At 37.2% G+C, this 25541-nt stretch overlaps 2 protein-coding genes across 5 annotated transcripts in view; one reads left to right on the top strand and one right to left on the bottom strand.

Moving 5' to 3' along the window:
- LOC123875985 (semaphorin-1A) overlaps window positions 1-25541 on the top strand; it is a 438478-nt gene that overhangs the window by 409391 nt on the left and 3546 nt on the right. The window contains exons 5-16 of one of the 4 annotated variants that reach the window (XR_006798239.1): window positions 9349-9453; window positions 16529-16617; window positions 17178-17319; window positions 17685-17887; window positions 18382-18527; window positions 18934-19016; window positions 19464-19692; window positions 20365-20513; window positions 22340-22468; window positions 22856-23066; window positions 23573-23774; window positions 25074-25218. Coding sequence is in view for 1 of the 4 variants with exons in the window: in XM_045922126.1 (XP_045778082.1) it covers window positions 9349-9453; window positions 16529-16617; window positions 17178-17319; window positions 17685-17887; window positions 18382-18527; window positions 18934-19016; window positions 19464-19692; window positions 20365-20513; window positions 22340-22468; window positions 22856-23066; window positions 23573-23780; window positions 25074-25145 (1766 nt within the window). In the remaining 3 variants the exon portion in view is untranslated. Of the gene's footprint in view, window positions 1-9348; window positions 9454-16528; window positions 16618-17177; window positions 17320-17684; window positions 17888-18381; window positions 18528-18933; window positions 19017-19463; window positions 19693-20364; window positions 20514-22339; window positions 22469-22855; window positions 23067-23572; window positions 23781-25073; window positions 25479-25541 lie in introns of those variants that run through there. The other 3 variants (XR_006798240.1, XR_006798238.1, XM_045922126.1) reach the window with 3 other exon arrangements.
- Window positions 12091-13161, bottom strand: LOC123875988. The gene has a single exon (XM_045922129.1). It carries the CDS (start codon window positions 12963-12965, stop codon window positions 12207-12209), a length of 759 nt encoding a protein of 252 aa, XP_045778085.1. The 5' UTR covers window positions 12966-13161; the 3' UTR covers window positions 12091-12206.

The following is a 25541-nucleotide window of genomic DNA, read 5'->3' on the forward strand; positions in this document are numbered from 1 at the left end:
ATTCATGGCCGCTATTCAATCTTAAACACATCTCTCATGCTTTATTCTAAAAGCCTAAATTGCAGAGTGCAGAGGTTTTACTATTGGATTCAATTTTTCACAGTTCTTACAAGTGTAAATTAAAAATTTATAATACCCCCGACAAGTGTAGGTTACGGTAACCAGAAAAGAGCGGATAACTTTCAAACGGCTGAACCGATTTTCTTGGATTATAACCAAGAACACTCTCGATCAAGTCACCTTTCAAACAAAAAAAAAACTAAATTAAAATCGGTTCATTAGTTTAGGAGCTACGATGCCACAGACAGACACACAGATAAACAGATACACACGTCAAACTTATAACACCCCTCTTTTTGGGTCGGGGGCTAAAAATTACGTGGATGTACTGTAGAGGCACAGAATAAGGAGAGTATGTAAGTAGGGATATGATACTACATACAGAGGTTCGACGAAACCGTTACGACAGAGCAATCATGCAGTTAGTGTGGGACGAAGGAGCCACCCGAACTGGCCTACGTCGTTAGGAATTATGTTAAAGGGTCATTTATAATTATTATTATTAGTACAAAGGCGTCAGGCCTACTGTGTCTCTCTTGGTACTGTGTGGTATGGTCAATGGTGGTAGAGATGTGCAGTTACACAGAAAATCCAATAAGACTATTAAATGAAGAAGGTACTATCGTAGAGAAATCTCTATAAGGTATTGATTTTTCAATGATACCGCTGTTTTCAACAGAATATAATGTTATATAGGTCAGCGAAATAGGTAATTCAATTATTCACAGTCCTTGAAATATCGATGGCAGCCAGTATGAATATTTAAGTTCAACTGATTTTGCAACGGTAACCACGACTTTGAATCTATGACTGATAGTACATACCTAAAATCTAGATATTATAATAGTAGCTAAATGAAAAAGGCTGAGGATTGTATGTGATAGCTCTGATTTGGGCCTATATTTCACTTAAAATATGACGATAAATGGCTCTTCTGTTAAATGTTTGTCGGAGATTTTGTGGTAGTCTTGGAGAATTCTGGAATTACAAGTTTTAGAATATCAACTTGATAATAATATTGACCAGTAAGCACAGTGTAGGACGACCTTCCAGCCCACTGGACCAGTAAGCTGAAGAAAGTAGCGGGTAGCTGGTGGATGAGGAAGGTGGAGGACCGTGTCTGGTGGCACGCTCTTGAAAACGCTCCTAAGACTTGAAAGATCCAGTAGTGGATGCATACAAACTGATGGATTGGATTGGAATAATACTGACGCAACTATCTGGAATTATTGTTAAATGAAGACTTGTCAGAGGCGTAGATACGAACTTCTCAAAGCAGTGTTGCCTCGTTGTTGCTAGTTGATAGCTACGAGGCAAGAACAGTACTAGAATTTGTAAACTGAGCTGATCTGCTAGTCGATTCGCAAACTCTGGTTCAAGTGGTTGAAGCGAAATTATTGAACTACTTACCTCAATTAGGTTAAACTTCTCGAATAGTACAGCTCTTGCATACTCCTAATTCGATTGAATTAGCAGTGTTTTCTTGTAGGTAACTAGATTACGCCCATGACTTTCTCTGAGTGGATTCAGATTTTTAAAAATCTCGTGGGTGCTATTTCGTCTCCGGACCAAATTTTGTCAAAATTGGTTAAAAAAGATGGGCCTATAAAATTCCCGTGAGAACTCTTTGATTTTCTAAGATAAAAATCAGCGTATACCCTTCTCTTTATCTATATACCTATTATCCTATATCTTTCCCTATCTTTGTGATTTTTAACAAAAACGGTTAAACGGATAAGCTGTGAAAAGACTACAACATTAGTTAGTGCTCCTATGATCTAAAGATGATCTGCGACACATAATGCGACCTGGCTTAATTTTTGTAAAGTAATTGCTGCTTTTTTTAAACGCTTCCTTCGTGTTTCGGTAGGTACTATTATTTTCAAAACAGCAGTAGGTACATACCTATATCTATTTTATACTCGCCAACATTTTTTCTATTTGCCTTTCTTACCTAATTTTGTACTTTCTTAGGAACATCTAATTCTGTTGGGATTCTTCATTTTCTGTAGTCTACACGTGGTTGAATCTTTTTATCCAATCTTGAAGTCTTATTGATTTCATTTATGAACATTTCTTCATATTTATTGGACCACTCTCGATATTGACTCATATCTTTAGGTGAATTTTGTAATGTCATATCATTTTGGCAATACTCGGCGATACATAATATGCTAGAGAAAAGACTGAGTCCGGAAATTAGGGAAGAGAAATCTTTTTTATATCGAATGAACCCACTTTCACAGTCTGGTGGCGTACAATAGCCACTCATTGTGGCGTTGAAAGGGATCGAGTACGTTTTATAACGTGACAACTATACAAAATGATGTTGTATGGACGTTACGTGGGATGAAGGTCGAGATATTTACACTAGATTTCATAAGCCTAACCCTAGAAAGATAGGAACGACATAACTTAAGAGTCTTGATCGCCGCCGTAATTCTGCCGTAAATGCCACTATCGGCTTCTAAATTATTATCACTTAAAATAACTCACTCTACTTACACCTTCGATTCCTCAATAGGATAACGATAATAAGTTTCAGTCCCTAGCCGTAAGTATATTGTATTTTAGATGATTTAGATAATTTAGCTTAGTTTAACTTAACTTTACTTTAACTTAATTTCCATCTTATTATATTCTTTTAAAATTTATAACTTAGGCATTTTTTCATAGTCCTTAGGTTAGCTATTATATTATATTTTATATTTTACTGTATGACTTATGTTTATGTTAATGCACGCTGTGACTGCCCGTAAGTGGAGTTGCATAAGAGCCATAGAATATAAGGAATAACATGTATAATTTAAATGTGTAACTCTGTGGGCGGTATTATAGTAAATAAATAAATAAATAAATAAACCTCTAACTAACCGCTGAAACGCTGTACTTTCCAGTGTAAGGTCGCCATTCTAGCACCTTGGGACCCCAACATCTATGGGTTTTTTCGAAATATACATATACCTACCCTATCTAGTATCTATTGCTATATCTCTTCAACTTCGCAACCTGTTGAGCTATGGGTTACTCTGGTTCTCTTACAGATCTCCTAATTTCTGATTAATCGTGTAGAGAACTTGCCAGCATAGCTTACTGCATCACCCGCTGAGTAATTCTAAGTCTCCTTATGAGCCTTCTTATTCAGTAATTAAATACCTTTGAATAATACATCTAGCACGAGTGTGTTACGTTGAGTAAGGAATATTTTGAGTGGGTAGATCCACAAGCGAAAGCTAATACGACATAAATCTCGCTTATAAAGAGGGAACTCATAAAACATGAGGAGACATAAGAACGTGTTGTGAGCATAAACACATAAATAAACTCTCTCCGTGACGAAAATCCGACGAATCCGGTAATATTTAGTTAGTGAGATTCTTTCTGCCCCAGAAACCATATGTTTTCCTCGTTCCACAGCCCTTCATTGTAGGCCCAGAAGTACGCAAGTCGGATAGAGCGAGATTATCCCAAACAAACAACGTAATTTTCTTTCGTACTCACCTTTGTGGGGAATTTATTTCGTTGCTAAGATCGCATTAACCTTACATTATTGGTAACAATGAGAAAAGTTAGCTTTAACAAAAAGGCCTTGGATGTGCTCTATTGGTATAGCTGTTTTTAACCCCCGACCCAAAAAGAGGGGTGTTAGGTATAAGTTTGACGTGTGTATCTGTCTGTGTCATCGTAGCTCCTAAACCGATTTTAATTTAGTTTTTTTGTTTGAAAGGTGGCTTAATCGAGAGTGTTCTTAGCTATAATCGAAGAAAATCGGTTCAGCCGTTTGATAATTATCAGCTCTTTTCTAGTTTTCTTATAGAGATTTTTGTGCCGGGGGTTTTTAAATTTTGAGTTATTATAACAAATTTCGACGTTTTTGATGTCCCATTCTCTATTTATCCCCCTTCAGAACAATAATTTCAATTTTTTTTTAGTGATATTTAATAAAAGCCCGTGTAGAGAGTTATTGCATATATAAGTATGACAAAAATCAGGAAGTTACAAGAAGTTACATTGCAATACGTTATACCAGTGTGGACACCGCATAACTATTGCTCCTAACGTATCTATTGCATGGCTGGCTTTGTCCGAAGTTCGGGTGACAATAGGAAATATTTGCGTAATGGCCAAACGCTATCCGCGTTCGGAAATTCACCCCAAAATAAACACTTAACAGCAACATCGGCATCATCAATTACCCTCGCTTTGAACAATTTTCTTTGCGTTAGCATCCCCTTTGCAAATTCGTGCTCGTTCATCACGCTCACAACGTAAAAATGACAGTCGCAGAAACATAATTATGCAAAAATATAACGTGAACATCCGAAAAAAAGTAATCAAGATTTGTGTGACAGCGTGTGTGGTTTTGTTGGCTTCGTTCCTGGCGGTGGCGAAGTAGATTTTTTTCAAGCATCTATATAGGTACCTATTATATTTTAGCAAAAGTTAATTTGAAAAATAACTATATTATATACCTACCTACCTAAGTTAAGGTTGTCTGGAAGGGATCGCTATTTAGCGATAAGACCTTTTTGTACCTAAATAAGTTTTCTTTTTGTAACCTGTCATTTGTGTTTTGTAGTGCAATAAAGTATATAGGAACATACCTAGGCGGTCCCAGAATGAATTGGCCTAACTATGAAATAGTTAAGAAAATGAGATGAAACCAATTTTATTTTTCTATATAATCTCCACTAATATAAACAAACTTTTAAAACCTGCGAACTAACATCTCTAAACCTTCATAAAAGTGACTGCAATCTTTGTCTTCAAAATGACTAAAGAAGGCCGCCTGCAACTCTTCGTCGTTTGAAAATTTCCTTCCCCCTAAGCCCCGCTTTAAATTTGGGTACAAATAATAGTCCAACGGGGCCAGGCTTGGACTATACGGAGAATGTTTCAGCTTCGTGAACGTTTTCTCCACAAAAATCTAAAAACTCGGTGCACAGCGCATTCGCTCCTGTCTTTGCACAGCTGAAAGAAGTTTCGGAACTCATCTTGCACTAACTTTTTTCATATGAAGATGGTCATGGATTGCACGATGGATGGTACTTTTAGAGAGCCTAAATCTAGCTGCAATTACTCTAATCTTCAAACGGCGGCCACTTTAAACCTCCTCTCCGATTAGAGCAATAGTTTCCGGAGAAAGCACTTCCACCAGTCGACCGTCATGGCCGATGTCTTCGACGGTTTCTCTCCCGAGGCGAAACTCTTTCACCAAGTTTCTTACTGTGCTGTACGAGGGGAAAGACTCCTTGTACACACCACCTAATCGATCTTTTATATGGGCGGGATATAAGCCTTCTTTAAACAGAAACTTTGTGACGCTTCGGTATTCTGTTTGCGACCTTTTCAAAAAACACGCGACTCTTGATGTTCAAACCACTGCTGAGCTGAGACTACGCTTTACATGTCGATGCATGTTAGTATATAAAGTAACACGATAAACGTACTGTCCGATATAATATAACATGTATCGATATGTTGCTTAGAACTATATCAGGCCAATTCATTCACGTACATACAAGAACCAACTAACTAAGCCAGATATAAACTTGGCAATTTATTATCTTTGCAAAATAACAATAAATACAAATCACACAATTAAGTTTTCATACATACATACATACATATATACATACATACACACATACCGTCGTCTTAGAGTGAAAACCTCGGGAATGCATTTTTGCTCAAATTTATTTTATTGCGTTTCTAGGAAGAAAACCTCGCAACGCACATCCTGATCTAATTTGTTCATTCGATACTCGTAACGCCATCTATGACATTAAATAAGAAACTCGTAAATACTCTCTTCTGTTAGTTACAGCACGCAGTTTTTTCTTCCTCCTGAAAAGTTACTTCTTTACTACGAGGTTTTCACTCTAAGCCGTCGATACATACACACATACATACCTACGGATTCATTTTAGTAAACTAAGAAAGTACCTATAGATACACTGGTATAACGCTGCGTCACACCGATGGGTAGCTATCCACAGGCGATAGTGCTCCCATGGGGCATGGCTTAATTGGTGCGGATCAATAGTAGATAACTAACCGTGCCCGAGCTGTAATGGACGCCCGTGTGCTTCCTGTGTGCACTATTGTACACGGGACTAAGTGACGTAGTGTATTAGTTATAATCTAGCTTAGCCTGCAACTTAGGCTGCGTAGATTGGGTTTTCTTAATCCTGTGGTAACTATTTTCCGAGAGAGAAAAGTATCCTATGTTCGTAGATATGAAGTAATGACCTTATACTACTCGTATATAATAGGTATAGATATACCTAATAGGCGTACGGAACGCCCTTCCGGCATCAGTTTTCCCTTCCACTTTTAATATGGGTACCTTCAAGTCAAGAGTGAATAGGCAACTTCTTGGCAAGCGCGTTCTATATTAGGCTGCATCATCACTTGCTAGCAGGTCTGATTGCAGCCAAGCGCTAGTCTGTAGTTTAAAAAAAAATAGCTGTAGTGTTGTAAGACGTCCACCTCCCAATCGGAAGGTTTAGGGCTTAATTTCGGGCACGCATTTCTAACTTTTTGGAGTTATGTCGGTTTTAAGCGATTAACTTGTTTTAACGGTAAAGAAAAACATCCACCCTGTTCTCGTCAGGTGTTCAGTGCTAGAGATCGACCCACTCTGCACTTTTGGGTACGTAATCTCCATTTTAGACCCTTTTAGACCCCGTCTATCCCAGTCGCTAAAGGATCTGCAAGAGACATGATAGGTCATGTCTCTTGCAGACAATTTTTTACTCATTGTTATTTAGATTTTCGGGAGATGAATAGAATATAGAGCAGTTCTAAAGAGCGGTAAACGAGGAGCTATTAAAAGACCCGCAGTTTCGCTACGGAACCATAAAAGCGGAGTTATTGTACTATTCCCTGAGAAACTTGTTCAGAATTCACTACCAATTAAGAGAGCATCGTTAATTACTATATATTAGTTGACTATTACTGCAATGGGTTTCTCTTAACGACTGAAGCACTGCAATGCGGTATATTGCACTGAACAACCGACCACACTGTACGTAACGCAATGAATTTAAATCCAACAAACCATTCTACGTTTTCCTGTTTACAAAATAGAGTTCAATATTGTGTGCAGTGTTTTGTATACCCGACTTAAATTCCGACTGAAACAAAGGATGGAGCGTATGGTTAGTAGGCAATTTTCCTGATATTTATGAGTCGTCATGGCACTGCAAATACGATTTTCGGATATTTTTTTCATTGTTATTGGCGTTATTAAAAATATCTCTTACCTTCCAATGAAACTGGCGTGATTAAAACAACATTATAAGCTATATGAGAATACTGGATGATGCCCGCGACTTCATTTGCATGGATACCAATAGGTTTTTAAAATCCCGTTGGAACTCTTTTCCGGCATAAAACATAGCCTCCACTTCAAATTTCAGCCAAGACGGTTTCGTCATTGTAGCGTGAAGGAGTAACAAACAAACATACACCCATACAAATTTTCCCCTTTATAATATTAGTGTGATAGCAACTAGGGAATGGTCATATAATTCCCGTACGTAAGTCAAGCCGTAGGTATTTCTGTTTCTATTTACTTAACCAATTTTGATGAAACTTTTCTATCTAGTTTTTCCATTTTTCACTATACATAATAGTATGGCTTTTATGTTAATTTCTTATTTTTTTCTACAGATTTTATCCTATCATGATAATTATTAATTACTTCTAGTAATAATGGAATTTAGCGAAGTATAATTTCACTATTAGATAGGTAATATGTTTTTACTCTACATTTTCGTCTCTCTATGGTCTCATGAATCCAATTTTTTAAGCGCGCAAAGGTAAAATACAGATAACAATATGAACTCTTTATTAGGTTAATATTAATTTGATTCGAAATCAGATCCCTATCGATTCTATCCGGCTGCACCAAGTATTAGTAATTGAAAATAATAATATAATAAAACTGCAAACTATTTCTCTGGCTTGGTTTATTCAATGAATTCAATATTAGACAATTTTATTTTTATTCTTATTAATTAGGTTCATTAGCTGTAGCTACTTACATTATACATTAAAAATAGTACTTAAACTAAACTTACTTGCTAAATATATCGCTATTTACAAGTGAATACAACATTTACAACAACAAAGTTACAAAAATAAATATAATACTTAATAACATAATACAACGATAACAATTACAAGAGAGCCTCGATTCTTTTTTTTTTTCTCTCGTCTGGCTTTTACAATGATTAGCCAATGTCAAGAGTGTAGTTATTTGTAACAAGTTAGCTAAACTATACAAGTATGGACCCCGTCTGTGCCGACGCTCGCCGACATACGCACGGCACCCCCTTAGAGCGCTTTCCAGTCAGTTTTAACAACAAAAAAAAAAAACACTCCAAAAAGTCACAACACGCGCGCCAGCAAACGCCGCCACAGAAGAATTCCGAGCCTCGATTTAAGATAGAGTTACAGATAAAATTATAACACCATAGATTTAAACCATAGATATTACGACACTCTTACAATTTTACAACAGTAGAGTAGGAATAGTAGAGAGATAGACTACATAACGAGTTACTAACTTGCAGGTTTCTCTTCAACATAATAGGTATTTCGAGTCAATGAAGAGTCACCACGTTCTGAATTTCACTCTGAAATCCGATAACTCGATACGCACGATCACTAATACACTGAGTAACGAGCTATCAGTGAACGCGACTCGAATGTTGCCGAACCATTAATTACCCCTATGCCTATTACAGTTTACACTTTATGGTGAAAGCAAGATGTTTGATAGAAATCACAATATAGCCTACTAGTAGATATCCGCGACTTTATCCGTGTGGATTTAGGTTTTTTAAAATCCCTCGGGAACTCTTTAATTTTTCCGGGTTAGAAAAATTCCATGTCCATCTTCGAGATGCTAGCGTCTGTACCTTCGAAATGCGCTCAAAGTATGATCGAAAGTGGTTAAATAGATGGGCCTTTAAAAATCCCGTGGGAATTCTTTGATTTTTCGTGACAAACAGTGCCTATTTTAGTCCGCGGGATACATACAACCTATCGATTAAACGGAGGTGTTGTGAAAATCTAGCGTTCTGCGAGACAGACACACTTGACTACAATCACACCTGAAAGTGAATTGAAAGTGATGATGTAGCCTAAGATGGGACGCGTTTCACTCTTAAAAAAATCGAACTCTCCACTCTTTCGAAAATCCACGCGGACAAAGTCGCGGGTGTCAGCTAGTTTATAATAAAACGGGATATAAAAGGTTCAATGTTTAATTTTCAGATGGGGAGCTATACTCGGGTACCGTGGCGGACTTCAGTGGCATGGAGCCAATAATTTACAGGGAGCCGTTGCAAACAGAGCCCTATGACTCCATGACGCTAAATGGTGAGTTCATTACATTTGTACGCACACCTATTTGCAGACTTTCCCTCATGATTAACTACTTAGGCAAGGCATCATTCGTCAATTTCGTCTGGGTACACTCTAGCTGTGCATCAACTGACGCAAAGTAGCAATTATTTGTAGGGCCTAGCTGCCAAACTAAAACTAGTAAATTAATTATTAATAAGGATACTTATTTAAAAAAATAGATAGATAGATAGAAACTCTTTATTGCACACAAAAAACACATATAAGGATAACAACACAGTAAGAAGAAAACAGAAAAAAACAATTGTGTGCAAAGGCGGCCTTATTGCTTGGAGCAATCTCTACCAGGCAACCTTTGCTGAAAGGAGAAGTTCTAGGAAGGAGGTTGGATAGTACCAAGTAGCAAGGATTTTTTTACAAAGATTTATATATATACTAATAAACATAAAAAAGTAATTATATATATATATAATATATAAATATATATGTATATGCTATATATGACAATATAGTTACTTGCATATAATATAAAAGGGATACATATAATATAAAAAAAAAAAAAAAAAAAAAAAAAAAAAAAAAAAAAAAAATAAAAAAAAAAAAAAAAAAATTAAAAAAATTATGGCATAGATAAGTAGAATTCTTTCAAACGATTTTTAAAAATGGGCAGGGATTTTGAACTTCGAATATTCTTGGGGAGGTCATTCCACAGTTGTACTGCATGTACCGTAAAGGACCTCCCGTAGAATTTTGTGTAATTTCTTGGGGTTTGGAGCTTGTTATCCGAGCAAGAGCGCAACTTCATGTGGCGATCAGCAGCACCGAGGAAAGTGAAGCGATCTTTAAGGTAGGGAGGAGTGTGAGGCTCATAGAGAATAGAAAAGAGTAGAATGAGGACGTGGAAATTTCGTCGCCGTCTAATTGGCAACCACTTGAGACGAGAACGGTATTCGCTGACATGGTCAAATTTTCTCAAGCCAAAGACAAATCGAATGCAAAGATTTTGCAACCGTTCCAGCTTGTTTAGTAACTCCTCGTTCAAATCCGTATAGCTGCTATCGGCATAATCAAGAATGGGTAAGAGCAGAGATTCAGCCAAGGATATTTTTGTTTTGATTGGGAGGAGATTCTTCCATCTTTTAAGGGAGCCGACAGCAGCGAAAAGGCGTCTGCTTACATAATTGATATGCGGAATCCAGGAGAATGACGAGTCAATAAACAAGCCGAGATTCTTGACAGTATGACTGAAAGGCAATGTCGAGTTATTCAGCACAATCGAACCTACAGAATTGGGATCGATTTTACAGGTTAGCTTAGGGTTACCGATGATAGCAGCCTGTGACTTACTAGCGTTTATAGTTAGCCCGTGCGACTCACTCCAAGTACTAATTTTACATAAGTCTGAATTAATTTTACAAATACCCATCATCACTTCATCCGCAGGTACGGATAAGTAAATTTGTAGGTCATCGGCGTAAAGATGGTAAGACGAGGAGAGGGAATGGGAGATAGAATTAATAAATATAGCAAAAAGAAGTGGCGAAAGGACACCTCCTTGAGGCACACCAGCACGGAGACAGGAGACGGAGGAAAACTTATTATCAATACGGATACGTTGCTGACGATGCCATAAATAAGAGTGAAACCAGTTCACAACGTCTTGTGATATATTAATAGACTCAGATCCACTGTGCTCCATATCGTTAGTAGCCATAATAATATAATATTAATATAATATATAAAAAAATATAAACTTACTTAAAATAAAAAATACAAATAAAGATAATAATAATAAAGTATTTATGTATATTACAATAATAATACCAAATTAACGAGTCTTCTTAAATACATTTACCCGCTGGCATCATAGGAGGGATCGTTTTACAGCGTATTTATTCATACATTATACAAAACAAGACCAATAATTAAGGCACAAAAGAAGGCACATCAAATACGTACTAACTTAAATTAAACTAAACTAAGCAGACAATAATGACTATTAAGACTAGTATTTACAGTGATAAATCGTTAATTGTCTATTCACACTACAGTACTAGCTCATTAGATAAGTTCCTACTATAGTATACCAGTATAAATACTAGCAGAACGGAATATCTAATTATACAATGATGTTATTGTTATAGTGTTGGGCTTTATTTAATAACGTCTAGTAATAAGTAATATTTAAATATTCCATTCTTGAACACTATCAATACCATAGCGAAAAATCGTAGGTCTATGATCAATACAAACGATACAAACATGAACGAATCAAAACCACTAGACTCGACAAACATCGTAGGTCTACGTCATGGAACCTGTTATTATAATAACTATTACTTGTCAACTCCAGTGCTACCATATCTATGCCTATTAAGTAAGATCCAAGGCTCACATAGACAATACGACACCTCGAAAAGTCCGTCGAGTTCACATCATGAAGCATGCATGTCACTGTCGTCTTCTGTCAATGTCATTTAGCACTATTTTGACTTTGACACAAGTTTGTCACACGCTACCTACCTACCTACCGCACACATATTATAGCAACTTTGTAACGTAGTGTTTATATACTCTTTGTTTGTAAACAAGTATTGTAACAGTGAGTGAATGGATTAAACATTAAAGTGTAGGTACCAAGGTACTTAACTGTATATCGAAATGTGTAGGTACCAGGTAGGTATGTCAGCGAGAAGTGATGCAATACAAGAACGCACAAGAAAGCAGCGTCCGAATGAATAAAGTGTCCCTGATTAGTTGCTATTTGCTTACTTCCTGACGTTCCTTTTGGGCTTCGAAAATGCATCAGAGGAAGGTTTATTCACATTGGGAGTCGTCTTGGCAGTAGGAGCGGCCGCTGAAGGCGTGGCTTCTTTAATATCGCGTGCCTGGCTTATGGAATTTACTTCCTTAATGGTTGTGACGCGGTAACGCTTGTTGGCCTGACCAGCAATAATAATAAGACCATCTCTCGTCCAGCATTTCGAAATCCCAAACTTCTGCCTCGCTGCCATGAAAGCGTCGTGTCTGTCTTTTGTCAGAAATTCCGACAATGTTATGCCAGTATTCTTGAGTGAAGTCTTTGCAAACCACACCTGGTTCCTCATTGACAAGTCATGGAATTTAAGGAGTATGGCCCGGGGCTTGTCACTTTTAGTCTGACCGATCCGTTGGCAACGACTGAGACACTCTTCCTGGAAGGCCGACAGCTTGAGATGATTAGACAGAGATGTGCTTACCGTGGCCGCCAGATTGCTGTCATCGCTTTCGGGGATGCCATGTACTAATAGCATCTTTTTCCTGCTCCGCATCTCAAGTTGATCTGTTTGCTTGGATAGGACTTCCACTTGTTGCTGTAGACCTGCGAGAGCTGACAACACGAAGGTCCGGAAAGCATTGAATTGAGCTGCAATATTTGAGGTGGGGCTCGCAGCTGGAATGGCACCTTGCAAATTTTTTTGAAACTCAGCCATCTGTGTGTTAAAGTGCTCTGTCAAAGCCTGTACTGACTGCTGAATGGCCTCCATTAGGTAACTCTTGTAGTGATCGTGCTTATAGTGATGTGATGAAGTTATTTGGATTATTATGCTGCAAGTTATGGATTTGATGAATGGAACACTGCTAGCAAGGTATGATAACACTTAAAACATGTTTTAAAATACACTATTTATAATTTAAATAAATAAAACACTATAAGAGTCGAAAAACACGTGTGTGCGGTTTTGATGCCTACCCACTGATGATATACTAAAATATTTTTTATTTTACTTTATAGCTATCAAACTGATTGATCTTGATTCATTTTCATTGGTCGATAGAATAAACAGAAGTGTGGACGATTTTTGATACCTAGATGCCATTAGTCTATGAACTACTTTATTTAGGTTTTTAAAGATCCCGTGGAAACTGTTTGACTTTTCGGGATAAAATGCCTATGTCAATTGCAGGGACAAATCGGTTAAGCGGATGGGTTTTTAGGAATCCCATGGGAACTCTTTGATTTTCCGGGATAAAAAGTAGCCTATATCCGTCCCCGGGATATAAGTTAACCCTGTACCAGATTTCGTCAGAATCGGTTAAACTGTTGGGCCGTGAAAAGGTAGCAGACAGACAGACACACTTTCGCATTTATAATATTAAGTATGGATTAATAATCTGCTTTTCCTTCAAAAGGTAAACAAGTAGCTTCTCCCTGAAATACGTAAGAGATATTATACACATTACGCTGTTTTCAGAGCCTTGTAACAATAAAATCATGATACGAGAAAAAACTCTAGAAGGTCTAAGGCGCATGGCTTAAGCGTTTCTCTGAGGTTTTTTGCGATTAGTTTATCTTTTCAGTCAGCTAAGGAGAATAAAGTAGTAGCATTGGTCGCTAATAGTATCCCAGCAAATCTTATGGGTACAAAGTCAACTACCCTCCAAATTAAAAGTCAATTTTTAACTTTATGGCAATGATGAAAATTGTCATTTCATTTTCACGTCGTCTTTTACAATGGTTGTCCAAAGCTGTTGTACCAATAAATATCCAACCTATGCTTAAAAAGCATGTATCGTAGAATACATGTACCTAAGTTTCAAGTAAAAACTTACAATTATTAGTAGACTTACTAAACGGGTTTTCGAACTCTGTAAATTGAAACTAATTAGCTCTAATTTGATATCTAACTCAATTTATTTACAAACTCCTAGAGTGTAAATTATATAAAACTAATTAATTACTAGAGTAACTCCTATTAGAGCGTAGGCACCGACCTCAAATACGTTATATACTCACACTATATCGCTGGATGTAGATAATTTTCACAAACAGAATCAATAAAATTGTACCCGGGCGTGTTAATGTACCATAACATTTATACTAAATAAATTATATATAACGCAGATGAAGTCGCGGGTAAAAGTGAGTTCTGTAAAAACTTTTCAAGGTAAAAGAAATACCGCTCACAATGCTAAAACTTTTTCCTTATCTTCTTATCAAAGAAAATTCCCCTTAAAACCTTGAAGGTTGCAAGCCGCGGTTTCATCAAAAACTTTTATCGAGCCAAAATTCTTTACAAACACTAATTTTTTCATTAGACACTAGTTTATGCCCACAACTGTCCATTCGCAAATTTCTATACCCGTATTTACCCCCTTATAGGTTGAATTTTCTTTGCGGAATGTTATACGTCATAAATAATAGCTACGAGTATCTGCATGCCAAACATCCCGATCCGTTCATTAGTTTGAGCTATGGATCGATATAGATCGGTCAGTTAGTCAGTCAGCTTTTCCTTTTTAACTGACTTCAAAAAAGGAGCAGGTTCTAAATTCGTCAAAAATTTAGATTTGTATTTTTTCTTTTGGACCCGAAATGTCCAACTGAAAATTCTGAAACCGGAAAATCGAAGAACTATTATTTGGAACCACAGCATTGATAATAATGGTTGAGTAAAAGTATGTGGTAAAAAGAATACGTAAATAATATAAATAATAAGAAATAGAGTAAGACCTAAGAATAAGAAAATATGTGGTCCCAATGACCTTTACTGAAATTGTCCTATTGGTCGTAATATTGGATTTCAGGAAATCTGCTGCCAATGTTGCTTCTTGGCGTGGATTATTCATGGATCAGATCAAATCTGCGCGAGCAAATTAGATATGCTTTACATCTTATGTTTAATTAATGTCAGCGATATTTGCATATTATCCGGTCCGGTCCATTGCCTCCAAATGCGGCTGTCAAACAAACATCCGTCAAATTAATTGAATTTGGAACGTTTTGCCGTGAACTCTCGTCACGGCAATGATATTTGATGCGAGGAATAAATCCGATTAGGATCGTGTTAATAACATACACTATGTGGAGAGGTAGGGTTGCCCACTACTGTACCTACACGATTTGTCTGCTTTACTTAAAGCCGTCTTCATCAAAGAGTCCCATAATATTTAAATGAATTTTGGCAGTCTAATGGAGAAACCTCTAATAAAATTAATGACAAGCTAAAGAAAAACATAGGTAGCTGGGGTAGTTATGGGGCAGTAGTAGTTTAATCTCATACAAGAGAGGAAGTCAAAAAAAAGATAAGCAAGCCATGCCAGCTATACAAAAAAAATATCTGATCATCATGTCAGAAGACAAAAATCGTTTGCGATCCGTTTGATTTGAGTCAATATACCGGGTCCACGTTTTAACATCACCATTATAATTCTTCCGCACTCTTTCTGTCTTTCCTGCTGTCCTGAACCTACACACCCCTACACAGAGCAGTCGTATAATCCACTGTATACCTACTTAGATGTCTCTTCAGAACGACTATAGCATAGCTTTACCTGTGAAATAGTGATTGTTCCTTAAATTTTTAAAATTAATACAAGGACTGCAATATAATTTTTTTACTAGCTGATGCCCGCGACTTTGTTCGCGTGGATATAGATTTTTATTAAATCCCGTAGGAACTCTTTATTTTACGGAATGAAAACTAGCCTAAGTATATATTCTAATGCAGGGTATAATCTCTCTCCATTCTAAATTTCAGCCAAATCCGTCCAGTAGTTTTTGCTTGAAGGAGTAACAACATACACACGCACAAACATACATACATACATACACACAAACTTTCGCCTTTATAATATTAGTTTTTTATCTAGGTCCCTACGTAGAAACCGAATAGGGGAATGGGTTTAATAAGTACCTACCTAATCATCACACTAATATTATAAAGGAGAAAGTTTGTATGTGTCTGTGGAAGGCTACTTTTTATCCCGGAAAATCAAAGAGTTCCCACGGGAATTTTAAAAAACCTACATCCACGCGAACGAAGTCGCGGGTATCAGCTAGTACTTTCATACGTCTTTCCACGATAACCCACTTCCATCTTAAGACTGCATCGGTCCCAGATCGTTCCTTACTAGATACAAATTGTGGTACGAGTACATAGTAGGTACATACTACATACATACTACATACAAGGGCTGCTATAAATAACAAACAATTACAATGATACACAACCCTAGATCGTTGGAGCTGTAGTTAGTGTAGTTAATCATGTCGCCTTACATAATGCATTATCGAGCTGTTTGCAATTAATGGTAATATTGTCCACAGCACCTGATTTCGTGAATTCATTAGTGCACGGGAACTTCGTGTACTTCTTCTTTCGGGAGACCGCCATCGAATACATCAACTGTGGAAAGGTATCTGATTAAACTACACTACTTTTATAGTAACTAAACGTGGCAAATAACATTAATGTAAATATTATAATTATAAACAACTGAATATTTTCAGAGGCAGATAAAGTTACGTTAACTTTGGAAGTTGCACTAGAGTCTTTGATAGCTCTTAATTTCTGAGTATTTGTACTTAGTAGGTACTAAATATTTTGCAATACTTACTCCTAATGAATTGGCTATTAGAAAGTTTGCACAAGCAGCTAGCTAGGCTTAGTTCTTTTGCAGTCCAAAGAAGCTGTCTAATAACAACTTCTGTTAAACCTTAAATCGTACTTAAACTAACTCTTAAAAATACTTTGGTTACGAATATAATGAAATGAATTTAACACAGTTTAATTCTAATTAAAAAAGTTAAATTATTTTATAAAAACACGGTAGGTACAATAATTAAATTACAGGCAATAGGTACATAATAATATATAAAACACAGTTTTGGAATAATAAAACTTGTAGAAGTTTGAACTTCAACACATATATAAAGCTTAAAAAAAATATAAGCCAATTTCCTTGATATTCTACAGGCGGTATTCTCTCGAGTGGCCCGCGTATGCCGTGATGATCGCGGCGGACCACACCGGTTCAAGCAACGCTGGACTTCGTTTCTCAAGTCCCGCCTCAACTGCTCCGTTGCAGGAGACTTTCCTTTCTACTTTAACGAGATTCGTAAGTTCCCACTAAGCTTACACAGAATTGGTGTAACTATTTATTTATCATCTAGAAATTGAAACTTTTAAAAAAATCCTTAAAAAGCAAATAAACAAAGGTTAGATATGCCTTTGTCACGATAGATCGCACGTTCTGCACGATTCCACTGAAGGATTTATTTTCTATTTAAACTTATTGTGTTATGAACCTGGATTAAATATTCTTGATTAATAATCAGTTAATCTTATTTCGTAGCTGGTTACAAAAAATAGTTACCTACTAACGTGGATGAAAGGCATATTTGAAGTGCCAAAAACATCGAGCCAAAAATTTTCTTGTCTGATGTCCAATGAAAATGACTTGACGATGAAAATTTCTTTCAGAGTCAACAACAGAATTGATTGAAGGCGTGTACGGTGGCCTCAACGCCCAGTTAATCTACGGAACTTTCACTACACCCCCTAACAGCATATCAGGGAGTGCTGTCTGTGCGTTCAGCATGCAGGATATTGCTGATACATTCGAAGGCACTTTCAAGGAACAGAGCGCGATAAACTCCAATTGGCTTCCTGTAAATAGTGCAAAGGTAAGATCTAGACCATTTCTTTTATTTTTAAGCAGCTTAATCTATTTGCACTTTCTTCTGTCTCTGTTATTTGCTTCCTCATGGAAACTGGCATCTATATTTTTCTTCGTATGCCCTAAAATTACTTATCTGAGTTCTTATTCTCATTTCTCTTCTCCTGCTACTTGATCTTGAATAATTTTTTCCAGTGCAGTTGTCATTGAGTCATTTTTTTCTTTCACATTATCTTCTATCACTTTTCGTATTTCATCTTCTCTTTGCTACCCGTCATACCATGGTCAAAAAGTTTTATTGAGTTAAAAGATGTTAGTGCTATATAGTAGATTATTCTGGCATTTAGTCGTAGTTCGAAACTAGTCGGCCTTACGTCGACTAAATGGGCAATAATAGACGGAATAATCTATACTTATAATGGAAATCACTCACGACAGTTTAAACGCTAAAATACTCACGGATGGAATTAGTAAAATATTATATATTTCCCTGTCTTCCAGGTTCCAGAACCTCGCCCCGGCACTTGTCACAATGACTCGAGACAACTACCAGATCAAACGTTAAATTTTATCAAAACCCATGCATTGATGGATGAATCGGTGCCGGCCTTCTTTGGGGAGCCAATCGTCATCAGAACTAGTTTTCAGTAAGTATTGCTGGAATTTTTCTTCGCAAAATCTTTCAAAATTATCGAGAGGAATCTTATAGTTACTAGACCTTTATGTGGACTTTTTAGCCGACTGCGGTGAAGCCTAAAACGAAGGTTATGTGTTTAAATATGGTTTGGATTGTTTGTATGTCCGTTCCTATGTCCTCTTGTAAGTACTCAAAAAAAAAACGGCATGTCCGATTTTGGCTTATTTTGGTAAATGATACGTTATTAGATTTGTCTTGATAGCGCGAGTGTCACTGGGTACATATTATACAATTCTTAAAAAATCAAAATGGCAGATTTTATGCGCTTTTTAATGTGCGGGCTGAAAAGGATGCAATGCAAACCATTGTTGGGGTTTTTATACTTGTTTGTTAAAAATGCTATTAAATTTTTGCAGCTACAGATTCACGCAAATCGCGGTAGATCCACAAGTGAAAACACCCGGTGGCAAGGCTTATGATGTGCTGTTTATTGGAACAGGTATGCTTACTATTTGAATATTTTACTCGCAAAGAGGCTTACGAAGCAATTTGCTGTCTTTAGCTACTCAATTTATTTAAGGATTCTTATACGCGTTGCTCAACCTTTACGTAAGTCATTGTAATTTTTTCAAACTTTTTTTTTAAACTCCCTTCACTATATTTAACTCAACCAATACCTTTTTTTCTTCTAATCATAATTATCATCATTTCATTCCATCAGCCTGTCCACTGTTGGACGTAGGCGTTGCCAAGAGCACGCTACCAAACACGGTGTTCATTATCATAATCATAATGATTATAATTTTACTAGCCTTCAATTTCATTATCACTTCTTATCCCGCAACTAAACCTTCTAGAAGATGATTCGATTAAGCTGAAGTATTCTTAAAATATTTTCTTCAAACTGTAATAAGTAGTAGGTAATGTTCATTCTCCTCATCTTCAGATAACGGCAAAATCATCAAAGCAATCAACGCAGTTTCCTATGACTCAAACAAACGTGCAGTACCAGTGGTTATAGAAGAGCTACAAGCTTTTGCCGCGGGGTCGCCTGTCCGGGCCTTGAGAGTGGCGAGAGCTGGCCGAGACGCCGCGAGACTGATCGCAGTGTCGGATAGAGAAGTGCTGAGTCTGAGACTACATCGGTGTTCCAGCGAAAAAATTAGTTCTTGCTCGTAAGTAAGGCAGGATTTTATTTCTCGGAGGGACCACAATGGGTAAAAAGTACACGCGGTACCTTCCAGGGACTAAGAGAGGGCCCACGGGACTACGATGAGCTACTTTATAATTTTTTTTATATTTCTTATTGCGAAGAATATTTAAAATTTCTATTATTTTTATGATAGTGTTTTTACTTACACTGCAAGGAAACTAAATAATTTTTAAATATATATCAAAACAGGATTCGAACCCCACGTCTCCCTGGGTATCTCAGACTTGGGCGAGTTTGGAACCCTCGTAGCTTTAGTTTTAAGTTTACGTAATTAATTATCGCCACTATTATCATCTTACAAATCTAACATTCTGACCATCAAAGGGTGTACAAACTTTGAATAAATGATTTTGAGTTTGAGTTTATCACGCCCAGAGCGCTTTAGATCTACATATCTATGTTTAGATCGCTAGACCACGGTTCACTTACTACCAGTGCGGGAAATAAGTATGTATGTATGTGTGTCAGTACCTACTGAAGCGACTGTTAATGTGAATGGACGCGATACTTAGGCCGACGCAGGATTCGAATCCTGCCGGTTCCGCAATTTTTGATTTGTAAACTAAAATAAAAAATAGGAACTTTTTATTGTTTCATTTCTAGCTACAAATGTATGTAAACTTATTGTCAACAGGGAATGCGTAGCTCTCCAAGACCCATACTGTGCGTGGGACAAGCAGGCCGGTCGATGCCGTGCCTACTCGCACGGAGTGAGCCGCTGGCTCGACGAGAACTCCTTCTACCAGAGCGTCAGCACTGGGAGCCATGCAGCTTGCCCTCATAGTATGTTAATTTCACAGTTTACTTCAAATGTTGACGTAGATATGACTTCAGCAAATTGAATTCATTTCAATTCAATTTATTGTTGTTACTTATTGTTAGTTTATAGATCTTAATACTATTGTTAAGTTTTGCCTTTTACGGCACGCAATAATACAATATCGCAGTCATGATATTGTATATTTAATATTTTTACATATATTTGGGAACTAATAAATAATTGTAGTCTAAGTATTCGTTTGTTACATTTTGTTTGTTATTTAGTCAATGATAAAGTTTAATAGATAGTAGGTCAGTAATAACTTTTTTCTCTTATCATTAATTTTGTCTATACTCAATCAAACTTACTGCAAAAACTCGTTGATCATCATGTTGGAGGGAAAAATAGAGGACACAAAAAATAACTTTTTGAATCACTGATTTTTTAAGTATAAAAGTTCTTTGCAACATTTCGCCACAACAACGTGTTCCTGAACAATAAGGCCGCCTTTGCATGCAATTGTTTTTAGTTTTAAGTAGTTTTTTTTTGTTTTGTCTTGGTTAAATTCATGTTTTGTTTTTTTCTATCTGTCTATCTATCTACATCAAATAAACTAAACTTTCTGGAATTAACAATTTTTGTTTTAATTTTAATTTAACACTAAAACCCTATTTTACTAACCCCCAATACCTTCTAGAGACTTATAATGCTTCATGGGATTTAAAGCTTTAGTTAGGATGTCAGCTGGCATGGCAGTTGTTGGCAAATAGGTAACTACTCTAAATCGATATAGATCCTGTGTCCTTAGGTAGGTATAATAAAACTTTTCTTTATATTATCTTCATATCGATCATATCGATTTCTGTAAATACATTAATTAAATTAAGTATATTTTGAAAATTTTAATCGGAAGAAACATTATTATCGAAGGGGTTAGACCCCAAAACATTTTTTTTTTAGAGTTTTTGTCTGTCTGTCTGTGCCCGTAGCATGCGAAAACTACTGAACCGATTTAAATGAAATTTGGTACAGTGGTAGCTGATGCTTCGGGTTAACTTAACACTTCCAAAATCGATGGTTAGTTTGGTATGTCACTATCACAAGTTTCTGACTTTTTATCATCTAACCTACGTACATTCCATCGGAGTACTACTGGGCAGAGACCAGTAATTCGGATACTGTGCCTAAAAAGTATGTACTTAATAACTACGTTTTAACTATGCCCGATAACCTATTATAACGACAGTCAACGACGACATCTTTAATTCACAAGTCAAGGTCAAAACTCAAAAGAGACGAAACGAATCATGTCAACAATAGACAATGTAAATTATTATAATATATATAATTAGTCTGTGACAAGATACTTATGTACAAGCTTATGGAGCATTTAATTTATGTTTATCAAAGTCATAGGTCACCTATCTCATGTTTATGTAACAAATAAGTATATAATCTTACAATATAATATAATGTTACCCGCCCCAGTTTTAATATTTCGAGAATCGAGAAACGCGTTGTTTTGGCTAGTCAGAAACAAGAAAACTTTCAATAGAAGAAGTCAGTTAAAAAGATATAGAACTTTGATTAGATATATAGAGAGGATATGAAAAATTTGAAGCTTCCGGGATCATAAAAATATATATAATCAAAGTGGTGGCACAAGCCGCTGATTTCTTCATACAAACGTAGGACGGTAATTACAAGGTACATTATTTTGTGTATAGGTATCAATAATATATAGGGAGCTGAAAAAGTTAATGGGTGGACGGCAATATAACCCATCATTTGCTCAAATTTCTTTCGACAGCAAGTATCCCAATAATTTTATTTATAAATTTTCTTTTAGGTAAAGATGCAGGAGCAGTTGGGGGCCTCAGCTCTGGTCTATATGATGACGCGCGAGGCGAGAACAAAGGAGAGGTCATCAACATCGTGCAGGATAAAGATGGGAAAGGGAACAACAATAATAATGAAGGTACGTTTTCATCAGTATCACTGTAAGGTGACACCATCATAAAAATCCATACTTAATATTATAAATGCGAAAGTGTGTCTGTCTGTCTGTCTGCTACGTTTTCACGCCTCAATCGCAGAACCGATTTTAATGTAAGGTACGGAGTTAGCTTACATCCCGGGGAAGGACATAGATTACTTTTTACCCTGGAGTTCCTACGGAATTCTTAAGGGTCTATCCGTTTAACCGATTAAATGAAATTTGGTACAGAGGTAGCTTAGCTTACGCCTCCGAGATTGACTTCCCAAAGAGTTTCCAAGGGATTTTTAAGAAAACCTAATTCCACGCGGACGGAGTCGCGACATCATGTAGTTATAAGTAGATCTTCTAATGTTTTTATTTTTGCAGGACCAGAAGTCCTAGCAGCTGACCCGCCGCCAGCGGCGTACTCCGTAGAAACCTTAGCGCTAGCGGTCGCAGCGGGAGCTCTAGCTGCTCTGGGCGCCGGTTTCGCAGCGGGTTACATCTGCGGGCGACGCTGCAAGAAGGATGATGACGACAACATGCCCTACCCTGACACTGAGTACGAGTACTTCGAGCAACGACAGAACATCAACAGGTATGTATCCTCCTTTAGGCCATCCTCCAGCCGACTGGACTGATGACCTGAAGAAGGTGGCAGGGAAGGTGGATGGATGAGGAAGGTGGAGGACTGTGTTTGGTGGCGCGCTTGGTTCAGGTCTGTGTCCACCAGCAGTGGACGCATACAGGCTAATGCAATGGAATGTATCCACCCATCATACATACGCCTATAAGTGGCACACAGTGTCTTGCGTCTTCTTTCCAGACCCAGGTCATTTTGAAACCCTATGCTTTGAGATCATTGAATCATCGGGTTGGAGACTATACAACGCTACGCATATCGCGGTACTCTATAACACATCTGTCCCATTTGCTCGCAGCCATTGGTTCTACGACAGACACGGCTTGCTAACTGCCGCTTACGGTGGCTAATCCTTTAGCCTATGTCAGTTCCGTTGTTCCACCGATTTCCTCACCGGAAACCCTAGCTGCACTAGGCGTCGCCTGCGTTGAAGATTTATATTTGTATCTACTCCATTCCAGGATCCAAGCGGAACCCAAGCTCCTCCAACAAGTGGAGGAAGTGACGTACGCAGAGCCCGTGCTGGCCCCGCAACCCAAGCCCGCCTCCCCCCGCGCCACGCTGCGCAAGCACCCCCCCTACCACCCGCACCACGAGACGCTGTTCCAGTTCCAACCGGATTCTTACCGTCGGGACAATTTCGGCACGCTACGCTCGCACCAGGTCAATGTCAGTTGTGTTCCGTTTTATTCTTTGCATGGCTTTGTGCTGCGTTTAGATGATGATGTTACTTGTACAATCAAAGGCCATAAGTCGTTTAGCACCTTAATGATCATTCGCGTGGCACGTTTATGCCACATGTAGCGTGTTTATAGAAAAAGGTCTGTGCGACAGGTTTTTGATCCAATACTTTCGCGGAATCGCTACTCGAATTCTGAAGCCGACCGTACAATTTTTTTCTTTTTTAATTTAAAGAAGTTCCCTTAGCAGTGGTTTTAATACTCAGCTGGTTAAGTAAATAAATCAATAATTCTGCATTGAGGCTGTAGAAGCTATAAGACAAGCCTTATGTGCTTTTATACAGCTTTTATACTAATTTAGACAAGTAGTAAACATAATAAAAATATCGTCATCTAAATGTAAGTAATTCAGTTTTCAGGAAGAGTTGTTTTAATAGGCAGTTTTATTTTCTATGTTTTACTAATAGGTAGAACATTCTATGAGAATATACGTGACGTACTTATGTGCTATCCGTATGAAATAAAAAATGAAATTGCTTATTACAATTAAACTCGTCAATGTATTAATTTTATCGTAGCGAAGAACTTCTGAACAGATATTTCGCAATATAACTTTTTATATAAAGAGGTTGGTTGACTTAGAACAACAAAAAAAATTACTTTCTTACTTTTAAAAGTTCATATATCTGTTACAAAATGCTTTGTTAATCATTGCTTTATTCAATCTTAATGTATTACTTTTTACCAAATCTAATTTGCTGATTACGTTTTTATGATTAAAAAAATTTCTAATCTAATCATTAATCATCTTCATTTCATTAACCATTTTAACCCATTGCTTTCTAATCATTCGTCGCAATAATAGTGTGTTTAAATTCTCAGGGCCATGATTTTCTGTGACATTAAAATCTATCTTACTCATAATTCTTTCAAAATGCAGTAAAGAGAATCGATTTGAATGTCACAGTAAATAAAGATCCAGCACTTGCCACGAAAGTTGTGGAGTTGGTCGGTTATTGTAACAATATGGCTTGCGATGATCTTAGATAGGTACGTTTTCAACGTCCTACGTATTTACCTACGCTCAGGTTTAACTTTCGTGACAAAGAACTGCTGGTATCTATCTATTCAAAATCATTCTATTCTATCTATTTCATATCTATTCAAAATGCATGAAACTTACAATAATTTCCATCCTCACTAACGCCTCATTAATTTCATGTTCTCACGCATCCATATTCACTGCGGCATGTCAGTTAACGCAGGAATATTCGGACCGCAGGGTGATGGGTACCGGCGCGGGAACGACAATGGCTTCTCGACCACGCGCTCAGTGAAAAAAGTGTACCTCTGAGAAACAAGCGGGGCGGACGCGCGCGACCAAATACATCATCATAAACCTAATACGCACCACCACCACACGTTGGGTAAGTCGACTAACTTACCCACCTCAAAGTTATAGCGGACAAGCACATCTCAAATAATGCTGCGACCATATTTTAATAGGCTAAAAGCTCAGTTTTCCAACTAATTTCGTCATTAACTAAGCGGTTGCCATTTCTCTTCTTAATGAGCTCAGTCAGGCATGAAAGGAAATTAGTATCACAAGAGTGAAACAAATATCAAATAACTTTCAAATAAATGCATTAGTTTAGTAAGCACGTTAAGGCAGAGGCAAATGGTTGGAAACTTGGTTGTTTGTCGCCATAGAAACTGCTTCATGAGGTTGTCACCACGTGTTGTTGTATAT

Source organism: Maniola jurtina, chromosome 20 (genome assembly GCF_905333055.1).
Source record: "Maniola jurtina chromosome 20, ilManJurt1.1, whole genome shotgun sequence".
Classification (NCBI taxonomy): domain Eukaryota; kingdom Metazoa; phylum Arthropoda; class Insecta; order Lepidoptera; family Nymphalidae; genus Maniola; species Maniola jurtina.